The sequence below is a fragment of the Dermacentor albipictus genome, unplaced genomic scaffold, assembly GCF_038994185.2.
Source record: "Dermacentor albipictus isolate Rhodes 1998 colony unplaced genomic scaffold, USDA_Dalb.pri_finalv2 scaffold_11, whole genome shotgun sequence".
Classification (NCBI taxonomy): domain Eukaryota; kingdom Metazoa; phylum Arthropoda; class Arachnida; order Ixodida; family Ixodidae; genus Dermacentor; species Dermacentor albipictus.
This window is the reverse complement of record NW_027225565.1, coordinates 3914327-3926550: the sequence shown is the minus strand read 5'-3', so window position 1 is coordinate 3926550 and position 12224 is coordinate 3914327. Positions and strand designations below refer to the sequence as shown.

At 46.1% G+C, this 12224-nt stretch overlaps 1 protein-coding gene across 18 annotated transcripts in view; it reads left to right on the top strand.

Annotated features, from left to right (window-relative positions):
* The window catches only part of mask (multiple ankyrin repeats single KH domain), a 332919-nt gene that overhangs the window by 121637 nt on the left and 199058 nt on the right, over positions 1-12224 (top strand). For 14 of the 18 annotated variants that reach the window (XM_070528438.1, XM_070528443.1, XM_070528429.1 and 11 more), the window contains 3 exons: positions 2943-3030; positions 3114-3493; positions 11531-11617. In XM_070528438.1, coding sequence (XP_070384539.1) covers positions 2943-3030; positions 3114-3493; positions 11531-11617 — 555 coding nt within the window. The remainder of the gene's footprint in view (positions 1-2942; positions 3031-3113; positions 3494-11530; positions 11618-12224) is intronic. The other 4 variants (XM_070528441.1, XM_070528440.1, XM_070528439.1 and 1 more) reach the window with 2 other exon arrangements.

The window sequence follows — 12224 nt, the reverse complement described above, 5'->3', positions numbered from 1 at the left end:
ACTTGTCAGCAGCATGGGCTCCAGTCAGAGCTACTCCTGGTCTCACCGCGAAAGAAGCACACATCCGACTTGCCCACTATCAACATACAACTGGAGGGACACACCATCGTTTCGTCTGAGAGCGTAAAGATATTGGGAATGGTTTTCCAGTCGGATCACACCAATACAATATTAATTCAAAAGCTTAAGAATACAACAGCCCAAGTTACGCACATGATCCGGCGAATAACAAGCAAGACAAGAGGCATGGGGGAGGCGGACACGCTTTGGCTTGTCCAAGCCTTCATCGTGTCTCGGATAACTTACGCTATTCCATACGCACTACTCAACCAGACGGAACTCAAGAAAATCAACACAATGATCAGAAAGGCATATAAGCAGGCGATGGGCCTGCCAGTCAGTACGTCCACAGAGCACCTACTACTACTAGGCGTGCACAACACGGCGAGGAGCTGATCGAGGCACATTTATCCAGTCAGCGAACAAGGCTGGCGGTTACAGAAGCAGGGAGGTCCATTCTCTTACGCCTGGGGCTCTGCCCCTCTGAGCCATCTGCCGCCTCAGACTGTGAGCTTACCCCATGCCATCCGGAGAAACATCACCGTACGTCCTCTACCTCGCAATATGCACCCAGTACACCACGCAGAGCGAAGGGAGGCCCACACCCTGGCCATACACAAGCGATACGGGACTTTACCCTTTACAGCCTACACGGATGCGGCTTCTTACTCCAGACGCGCAGCCAGAACAGCCACCGTAGTTGTCAACACAGAACATCGGAGCAGCATTTCGCTCACACAAAACAATCCCCTCCAAGCCGAGGAAGCGGCCATAGCCCTCGCACTCTCCCAAACAGAGGTTGAAGTCATAGTGACCGACTCCCAACAGGCGTGCCGCAACTTTGCTAGCGGCAGAATTCATACCACTACGCTCCGGATCATCACTCAAAAGCCGCCAACGAGATCAGTCATGATCATCTGGGCACCAGCTCATCAAGGCATTCCTGGCGACGAGGTCGCCAACCACGTGGCTCGAGATCTGATCCACCGAGTCGACGCCGAGGAATCTGAACCCAAGCACATGCACCCTCTAGTCGCTTACCAAGACATCAAACAACACTACAAGCTAACCCGCAGAACATATGCACCCCCACACAAGTCACAACCTAGAGAGCAGGAGCGATTCCTCTGAGCTCTACAGGTTAATACATTCCCCTACCCAACCAGAAATCACCTCATAGACCCTACACAATTCTCTCCGCAATGCCGCTTCTGCGCAGAGCCCGGGTCCCTCAGGCACATAGTGGGGGTTGCAGAGCGGCACCATTAAATCCTCTGAACCCTTACCCCACTAACGAGCTTTGGGAGAGAGCCTTGGCCAGCTTTGACCTCGGGGAACAGCAACGGCTGATTGCAAGGGTCCAGGACGCGGCCCGAGCTCAAAGCATTCTGGAATGAGGACGCCTCTCCAAAGCTGCATTCACCCAATAAAAATGTTTATTCTCTCTCTCTCTCCGCACCAAACTCTGCACCGAACACATGCACATTGTTGCTTTGTCATTTAGGTTTCCGTGCGGAAAGTATTTTCCTCTGTTACATTTTTTTTCTATTATACTTTCTCTGCTTCATGCGACATCCATCTGGAAAGGCCAGTTCTGAAGCATTGCTCGTTGATTTTCAAATTTAAAACGATGCAAACATCAGATTTCTTGCTTCAATTGTCGTAAATGCACTTAGCCTAGTGTAGATCTTTTGCGTATGTGTTGGCTTTTAGTGCTGATATTCGTGACTCTGGCAGTGATCATTATAAGTGGTCTACGATGTACATATTTCTGCAAGTTTTCAGCACCTTCACTTAGAAAAGCAAAGAACAAAAAAAGAATGCTTTGATCTAGACCCAACTCTTCTATTATTAATACCCCTGTCAAGCAGCCAAGCTAAGTGCATCTTATGGGGAGTGTCTGCGGGACCTTGAGTGACATTTTAGGCTGTGCAATGCTAAACAAGAAATTGGAGCGCATTCGCAATAAAAAGAAATGGCAACAGGCTAAGAGTGCATTTCTTAAAGATGTAGATTAAAAAGAAAAAAACTAAGTTATTGTTTTATGTTGTTATGAATAGAAAGCAACTTACATCTATTTTTTTCTCAACAACAACAACAACAACAAAAAAACGGGATTTTTTATTATAAGAGTGTTGCACGTCAATGCCGGCCAATTGAGAGCAACAGGCGGAGTGCGACGACACGGCATTTGATCCTGTTAGAACAGAATATGAGCATCTTCTGTTCCGATTATTTTGTTAAATGCTGAACTAAAGTGAACTTCCGTCTCGCTTCTTTATGCATTACATTTTGTACCATTGAAACCGCTGGTGGCAACGCTAAGCACTTGGCCAGCGAAGTGCGTTCTGTGAACGCACTCTGACCTGAGTGCACTCTTCTGTGAGTGATACTTCACTTGCAACATTTAGATTTGGCAAAGTGCACTTCAACCGAGTGGCACTCTCCACAAGTGCACTCACCACTTGACAGGAGTATAAGATTTAATGTGCTCTTCATACTGAATGCATGGAAAGGGCTGGATGTCTTGCCAGTGGGTCAACAAGCACCTGTCTGCATTCTGCATTGAGTGTTCACCCCTAATACTGCCTCGTGGCAGTTTCTTGTTGCCTGACGAGATGATTCTGCTTCGATACAGCAGTGTCAGTTGGCGGAATGCTTCACACTGACAGCTTCGCTTTTGTGGGCACTGCACCGCGTCTGTTCTTAGGATGAGGCACTTGAGCGGAGGCAGCGAAGAGAATGCTATGCTAGCAAGAGGTGTTAAAGGTCGCCCTGATAGGTTCCGTTTTTTTTACCACTTTTTCGGTACCTGCAGTGTACAAAGGTGCCGAGCACTACATGGGGTGCCTCTAAAGACATCATGTGGCTGTGTTGTGCAGGTTGTCCCCATGACTGAAGAGCAGAGAGTTGCAGCACTAGCGGCAGCAGTTGCTGCTGGGCACGCCTACCTTCCACAGGTTGCTGCAGGTGAGTGTTGGTCCTGCTGTTGTGAAAAGCATGTTTAACGGAAAGGGTGGCGTAAAGCTCACGTGTGTTATGTTCCCTTCTAGCGGTAACGCCCCGAGCGGTGTCGGCGTCATCATCTTCAGTAACGGCCGTTCCTTCGGCTGATGCATCGTGGCCCAGCAGCAGTGCCCCTTCGACAAGTGGCAAGCGCAAGGCCAGTGGGGACTCTCCTTCCTCCGCTTCCTCGTCGAGCCATCCACCCTTGATGTCCTGTGGCGGGGGCACTGTGGTGTCGCGGGGTGGGGCAGACCAGTTGACAAAGCCTAGCCAAGGGCAGCCTGGCCTTCGGCCCAGCGAACGGCTGGAGGCCTGCATCAGCAGCATGATGCGATCAGCTGAGCTCAACCACCCCAGCCGGGAGGAGCAGATAATGCAAAAGCAGCAGATCCTTGAGGAGTTGCAAAGGGTGGAACGTGAGCTGCAGGTGGGTCGGGATAGGGAACTGTGGCACGCTCGCATGCACGTCCCTGGCTGTGCTGCTTCCTCATCACCATGCACTCGGACTGAGAAGCGTCTATCCGCGGGCAAGGCTCATGCGGATGGCGTTTACTACGCAACGCTTTTATTCCCTCCTCAAAAGAGACCCATAGTGAAGGTGACGGATCTCTTGATTATCTTGCACTGCATGGCTTGCTTGATTGGCTTGGGCACTGCAACAGTCTGCTCCTCCCCATTTTCTAGCATGTGTTCCCCAGCATGATGGACAAGTCCACAAAATGTAGTGTGGGCTTGTTCTCCGTCTTGTTTTTTCATTGATATGAAAGGCATGACTGCCCTTGGTGGCGACGGAGTGACTCCTAGCGCAGAGCTGCATTGCTGTGGCTCCAGGATGTTTGGCAGTAGTAGTTTATTGGACCACATGCACTCTTTGCAAACAAAGGATTTCTGGTGCTTTACTGCACCTTCTTCCCTGGCACACATAAAAGATCAAGTTAGTACCTAAATATGTGCAAGTTTGACACATATAGAGCATCTTTTAGCTTGGTCATATTCTGAGGTTGTTCAACCTTTGTCAGCATGCACAGGATCCTGCATTACAGTCGAGCCTGCTTGTAGTAACCCCGAGTATCGCAAGGCATCAATTCTCTCTCAAAGTTCCTGATAAGTGGACGTTAAGGGCTTCTAAGTGAAGTAGGCTAGGCTAATGGTGTTCTCAGCGGTGGTGCTGAGCGGCTTGTGTAATCCAGAACTATTTGAAGTATTCGCTTTGAAATTATTCAGCACTAATTACTACCGTATTTACCCACATAATGAACGCACTCATGTAATGAACACAGCCCCCACTTTTCCAATCAAGAAGTGTTTTTTTTTTCTCGCATGATGATCGCACCAGTGTGTCTCCTACTTACTGGCGTGAAGTAGGAGACACACTGTACAATTCAGTGTCTGATATGGCGTTCGGCGGGTGCAATTGTGTCCAATGCTGTGCCGGATGCCGAATCGTACCATGTCTCTTACCTTTATTGCGATGGCAAATATGCAGACGCTCCAGGTGAATTTTTGCCGTCGTCGTCGTTGGGCGCCGCATGGTGTAGGTGTGAGTGAAAGCATGCGAGGGAAGCCGACGATCGCGACTCAAACCCGTGCGCTGTCTGTCGTTGTGCAAAAGAACTCGGGGGGAGGAGGGGAGGTCTGACAATGGCGTTGTACCCTAGCAGCAACTGTGTATTGTACAACTGCGCCCAAGGGGCCCCAACAATCACGGCTCAATCTCCCATATACAAGTGACAAAAGCGAGAAGGAAACGCGCAGTCTTCCGCAGTGTGCATGGCACGGGTGGGTGGGTGGGTCGTGTTTTCTCGGGCAGCAACTGTGCATTGCGCGGCCGTGGCGCGCTGAATCTTCAAAGCGATCTGCATCAGTGGCTGTGTCGATGGTGACTCATACCTGGTGCTGCATTCCTGCCGCTCAGTTTACGTTGTAGCGAATGTTTGCAAGTTTATACGGCCTATACAACTACTATCCTTACTTCATGTAGCTGTCTACACATTTGCTTTTGCCATTGATGGTACACATTTCGGGCGAAACTAACTTTTTTAAAGGCGGCCGCGAAAAAAAAAAACACTAAAAATATATGCACATCCCAACTTTATGCATATTTTACGGGAAAAAAGTGCATTCATTATGCGAGTAAGTACGGTATTCGCTTTGACTTCGCTTTGAGCCTAAAAGGTTATATTTGCAAAAGCCTATTCCAGTACAATTGTGCTTTATTAATATTGCGACTCACCGTCTGGACAATGGCCAGGGCAGAAGCATCCAAGCCCATAGAAGCCAATCTATTTTTGTTTCATTAATATAGGCAGCATCGGCATGAACAGGACCTCCTCTATAAGTTTTAAAGGGCGTCTAATGTCCCAAGCACACTGGCAGTGAAACTCGTCTACTGTGCCAGTGGCTGCATGGCCTCACAGGTTGTGCCAGCAAGCAGCACAGCCTGTTTATGTACATGTATGTACATAAACAGGGTTGGTGTGTTCTAACAATGACAGGTGGCACAACTGTATTGTTTTTGCAACATTTGGAATTATATAGCCTGCTACACAGTAGTGCATTGTGTGGAGTGTACAAGAGTACTATGAGACCATACGAAAAGTTGCAATGACACTGTTGACAAGTTCGAGCCGGTTTGGGAACCATGGCATCTCAATATTATCTGTGTAACATGCTGCCCCACTGCTGTAGTTAATGTCCCAATTTTTTTTTTTACTCCCTTGAGGCAGCAAAAATGTAGAAAAAATTCACAGATGATTTCGATGCACTGTAATGCGAAATTTGAGCACAGCTCTCTGTGTTTTCATTTTGTCATATAGTGCGGTGTCGTATCGATCACCGTACCCACTGGCAGAGTTGCGACATGTGCTGCTGTACCGTATTTACTTGCATAATGATTGCACATTTTTGTCAAAAAAATTGCTGCGAATTCTGGGGTGCAATCATTGCGCAGGTTAAATTTCCCACGAACAAAAAACTTCTTTTCATACCGCATTTGCTGCAGTATGACCACAGGTCAACAAACAGGCGGCTGCCGCTGTAACAGTGAGGGACACCAAAACAAAAATGGCGGCCGGCAGAGCAAGCCGAATGCGCCGAACGCGATTTTTTTTCTTTTTGTGAGTACATTACGCGCTTTGAAACAGTTTCTTTCGTATCACCAATGAATCATATTGCTAATATCGACAAGTCTGTGGCAGTAACATAGCCATGTCCACTTTGAGGGGACCAAAACAGAGATGGGCATGCTTAGCTGCCAGTGACATAGAAACACATGGCAGGTAGGCTGTGGAAACTGTGGAATTTGTCTTCACTACTATCCTAATACGGCACATTTCCACTAAGGGTGGGTGAATATCTATACTGTGTTACAAGCTTCGGTGTATGGATAGGGTACACTTCTAACCGATCAGTGTAAATGTGGCTACTATTGTTGCCGCTTGTGATTTGTTGTGTGCCCGTGAGTGCAGACGAGAAGAATCAAAAGGTGTCATTTTTATTGTTGTTGACCACAACCATTATAAAGCCTACAAAAAATAAAGCCAAGGCAAGTTTAGTTGTAGCTTTTTTTTTTCATAGACATATGGAAAGGAAAGTGGCGAAAGGAATAAAATGGGGGCATCTGCTTAAGAATGTTTGGTGCGTGCAGACCGCTTGGTATGTCTTGGAAGAGTCGTTCGCGTAGTATTCGACAGATGGTGAGCACGATCATCAGTAGCTAGACTTGGCACATATATCGGTGCGGCAAGTTTGGGGTGCGATCATTACACGGGAAAGGGAAAAAAAAAATCGAATTTTGACGACAAAATTCAGGGGTGCGATCATTATTAAGCGAGTGTGATCATTATGCAAGTAAATACGGTATATAGACTGGCGACACAGTTGCTGCTTCCCGGCTACTGCAGCTTATGCAATCGTAATATTTACCGGGAAACGCTTGTGGTGAATGCTTTGTGCGAAGGTAAGCTTTCTGTTGTTTTTTTTTCTTTTCCCCGGATGACCTATGCTGTGGATGCGCAGGGACATGATCACCATCTGGTAGTCCTTCAAGGTGGCTTCCTCCGCGTTCCTCATCGCGCTCTCTTCACTATTGCAGTCTTCTGCTTTTCTCCTCACCATTTTGCCATAACCCTGTTTCTCACCTCATGGTTCTACTGTAGCCTGCTCCTCCGCCTTTCTCCTCTCGCTCTTTTCGGTGTCGCCTTTCTTTCATTCCCTGCTGCACTCTGCATTCGCTCTTTCATCTATTGCTGAGCTTGTTCGCTCGGTTACGCTGAAGGGTGCGAGGCATGCCAATGTTCACCACAGAAATGGGTGAGCATTGCTCTAAAAAGATGTGCTCTATGAGCTGTGCTCTAAAAAAAAAAATTGGGCAGTTCAAAAAAAAGATGCATGCCTTGGGCTGTCCCCAAGGGCTTATCTCCACAGGCATGTCCAAAATAGCTATGAAGGCCTGCCAGTTCACTTTAATAACTGTGCACATAATTTGACAGGAGACTGCGTGTTCACGCATGTGTAATTAAAGCACACAAACTGTGTACTATGATGGTGACCCAGTTCCACTCTTGGTGTGCTTCACTGCAATACATTGCAGATGCATAATATTGCCATATTGTGGTGAAGCTGACCTTTGGAAACTGGCATTATGCATTGCTTGACCCTTGCAGTGCTTTCCATGCCCTAAAGCCTTTGGTGACAATGACAAACATGGAATCGATGCCATTGCTGACAGTGGCAAATTGTTTCAATAGAAGAAAAGCATTAAACAGTGGGAAGCTTGGTAGTGAATGTCGAAGCAGCTGAGGCGTAGTGTTGCTGCAGTCGTGGCTGCGAGACAATCAGTGGTGGCTACAATGCAGCTGCTAGTGGATCTGCATGCAAAAGTGCTGGTTCAAGGCTGTGAGACAATCAAAATGGTGATGTGGCTGGCTTCGATTATTGCTGTTTCAGACATGTGCTCATCGCAAAAATGGTCTGAAAAATCGGATGGTGTAGGGTTCCAGTGTTTGAAATTTCGGATGTTCTTATACAGGGTATCTACCAACTGGGAAACCTGGGAATTCTCAAGGATTTTGAGTTGTCTGGAAATACTTGGGGAAAACTCAGGGAGTTTGTGCTTCTATCAGGGCAAATTAGCTGTAATTTTATTGAAAGGGAACTAAAGTCACCATAATGCTGGCTCAAGTAACAGGGAGGAATCGCAACGAATCTTCTTTGACGCCGTGTCATCACCTGGAGAAATTGCCAGTGTAGTCAACAATCGACTTTCCGGATGCCCGATAATTCGGATGGCTTCGTAGCGCCGTCATGTACCCCTTAGAGTCAGTGTACAAGAACATCTCTGAAAATGTATCTGAAATTTCGGACGCAGGAACTGTTCGCCGTCCGATCTTCCAGATTTTTCGTCGTCAGCGTAGGTCCCAAACCGCATTAATCAAAGCCTCCACCACTGCTGTTTTGATTACCTCGCCGCCTCAAACCGGCGCTTTCGCATGCAGATATGCTGGCGGCCGTAGCCACCACTGCGGTAACGCTAGGCCTAGCTGCTTCGACATTTACTATTAAGCTTCTTGCCGTTGGAGGTCGTGTTTTTCATTGAAAGAATTCGCCACTGCCAGCAGTGGCACCAACTCCGCCTTTGTGGTCCTTGCGATTGGCTTCGAAGCTCGGAAAGCACGTTGCTTTGCATAATGCGGGTTCCTGAAAGTAATCTTCGCCTCAATACAGAAATATTACGCTGTGAAGCATACGTGAAAGTATTGCGAAGCATAACAAGCGTGGCAAGGGGCAATTGTCACGGGACCCATTATGTATTCCTTAATTATTCTCCATGGCATCTCCTCTGATCTTGCTGCAGTGGCCCCTGGAGTACCCCAAGGCTATGTCTTGGGGCCCCTCTTATTTTTATTATATATAAATGATATCACTAGGGGTATTATGTTATCTTTCAGGATGTTTGCAGACGACTGCACAATATATAGGGTTATTGATAGTGATAGTGATTTTTCTGCACTTCAGAGTGATTTAAATAAACTTTTCAACTTGCTGTGCGAAATGCAAAATGTCACTTAAACGTTTCAAAATGTTTAAACATCACCTTTACAGGAAAACATTCATAAAAGACATACGAGTACAAATTAAATAGCCTTACTCTAAGCAGGGTTGCGGAATGCAAATACTTGGGAGTTTGGTTTACCTCGGGTTTAAGGTGGAACAGGCATGTACAGGAAAGAAGGAAGGCAGCACGAAAATTGGGCTTCCTCCATTGAAGGTTTGGCCAATTACATAGTAAATTGAAAGAACGACTGCATTTTACTCACGTACGTTTCGTACTTGAGTACGCTTGTATCTGCTGGGATCTTCATACATGTCAGTTAGTTGATTTACTTGAAAGTATTCAGAATAGGCGGTTCGATTCGTTCTGGGGAATTGCGACAAAAACCTCAGTATCACCGAAGGCAAGCGCAGACTTCATTGGCAGCATCTGAAGGACTGAAGAAAGGGCCTCAGGCTCAAATTTTTTCACAGTGTTTACTATTCTAAAGCAGGCATTGACAGGAACAAATCTATTATGTTACTGTCATATATCTCGCGTAGAAGAGACCATGGCTGGAAACGTCATGAATTTCCTTTTAAAGGTGACACCTTGCGTTAAGAATTTTTTTATAGGACCATGGTGGGAATGGAATGCTCTCCCATCAAATATTGTAGGTATACAATGTAATGAAAAGTGCTACTGCACTTTGTGTGTTGAAGTAAGTGTCAATTGATGTAGATATGTATGTACACCCCTGCAGTAATACCTTCCAAAGTGATGCAGGCACTAAATATATGAAATAAATCAATAAATATTCACGAGCACCTGCCATCTCCTGTCCTAGTATGAGCACCGATATGCCTAATAAGTGTACTGGCAGGCCTTCAGAGCTATTCAGATGTGCCTGTGGTGATTTGAGCCTTGAAGGGCAGTTAAAGACATGCATTCATTTTGCAAACTACCCGATTTTTCGGATGTTTCCGCAGTTCCTAGGGAGTCCGAAAAATCTGGACGTTGACTGTACAACTGGCCAATATTATGCTTCAAATGGTCTGTGCGGTACACGCACGGCAGGAGGACGAGAGCACAAACGACCTACACATTGGCAAATGAACAGGAAAGGAAGCATGCCACCACTTCTTTGAAGGAGCTTGAGCTCAAAAAACAATGTGTTGGCTGATGTCGAGATGCAGGTGTCCCTCATCCAAACCAAAGTAAACTTTTTAAAGCAGTGAAACGCAACATTGACGCGTTGTGCGTGGGCTGAGTGTATGTAAGGGCAGTTGAGGTTGACACACCAGGTCTTGAGAGAGAATCTCACTTGTGACAAAGTTCGGGCTTCATACCAATGAGCATGCTATCAGTTGATACAAATAGCTGATATTCGAAAATATTTGCTTCTGTATGCATCTCCTTTTTATTCGTATTTAAGAATGTGAGACTCAATTTGCAATGGGTTTTACTGTTTCATTTCGAAGATGTTTTATTCGCTGTGCATTTTACTGGCCCCTTCCTTCTGTCTTCTTTTGGAATGAAATCAACGCTACTTCTTACAGTGCAAACTCGATTAATTGTTTATTTTTTTATTTTTTAACATGCTTGCGAGAGAGTGACAGCATCGGGGGAAATGGTGTCAGCCCGTCTTGACATAAAACAAATTTTTGGTTCACTCAGCGACGTTTGCAAGGGCACTCAGGGAAAATCTGGAAAACTCAAGGAAATTGAAAATATCGACTTGGTAGACACCCTGTTATGCATTTGCTCTATGGGGTACATGGGGGTGTCACAAAAGTGTCGGAAATATTGGGTATATCCGAAAAATCGGGCATCCAAAAAATCGGTTGCTGAGTGTATTGGGCACACATTGTAGGTGAGTGAAGTGAGGTATCAAACCACACAAAAAATTTCGAGTTGAGGGCAGCTCTGCATTTGCTTGTTTTGAATCTTGTGCATTTGATGACTTCAGTTTGCAGGAGTTGCTGTAGAGTTTACTTCCATCTCCAACACGCAGAGAATAGATCTAAACAAAAATGATGCCAATAAGAAAGCTTTACAAGGCTTCTTCTAAGTGGGGTTCTTAGGGGCAGGCTCAGCTGTAGTTAAGGATGCACTGAAGTGAATGTGTATGCATGGTAGATATACTGTTTTGCTGTGGCTGCTATGCATGTGAGCAATGTGCATGGTCTTGCATGTCTTTGCTATGGTGCCCTTTGTTGCCGAGCAAGAAAGGGAGCCATGCAAGACACCTCTCAAACTGTGCTGCTGGGAGGCAGAATTGTAGCTGCGTTGCCATCACAACTCTGTTACTTGGGGACTTGACGCTACAAACGGCACGTGCGACCAACAGCGACTGTGTATCATGAGCTGATTTGCATAGCACAGAAACGCTGTCCTGGTATCAATTTCGCCTTGGTCTGTGCTTCACTCCAGGGTTCCGAGGACATGATGCCCAACGAAGATGATGCCCCTGCATGTGCTTGCCAGGCACACACCGCATTCAGCTGGCAGCAGGCAGAGGTCGGCGTTTTTGCGAGCCCTCAACCAATATTTGCTCACAGCAGGCTGAGAATTTCAAAGCTAACTCGCACTCGCCTCACTTACTGCATCACGCGCTCATACTCACCAGAATGAAAGCTACAAAATCGTGGACAATGCATATTTTTATTCTGCTGTCAAACTAACTCACTCTGTTACTGCTGCTACTAAATGTCAGCAAATCTGAATGTCGACTAGCTCTAGTTCACAACTTGTCTAAAGACAACTCACTCTACTAACTTGTGCAACTGTTCAAGCTTGTGAACACCATTGTGTCCGACTTTTTCATGACTTATTGATGGTATTGGGTCTTGAGAGACATCAACTTAAGCTAAGCTGCGGATGTGTAGAAAAGAGAGGATAAATTTAATTCAACTAAATGGGAAGAAGCTCTTATCTAAATGTCGTACTATAGCGCAGGAGACATGTAGCTGAGCAAGAGTTACAGTAACATTCAGGTTGCTTGTTTTCATTCATTGTCAATGTGTCATCTGTGTTTAATTGTGAATTGCCTACAAGCCTGTCTTGATGTCCTAGCAGATTCCTTTAGTAGCTACCAGCATTAGGGAAGTAAAGCCCCACTTTTGGT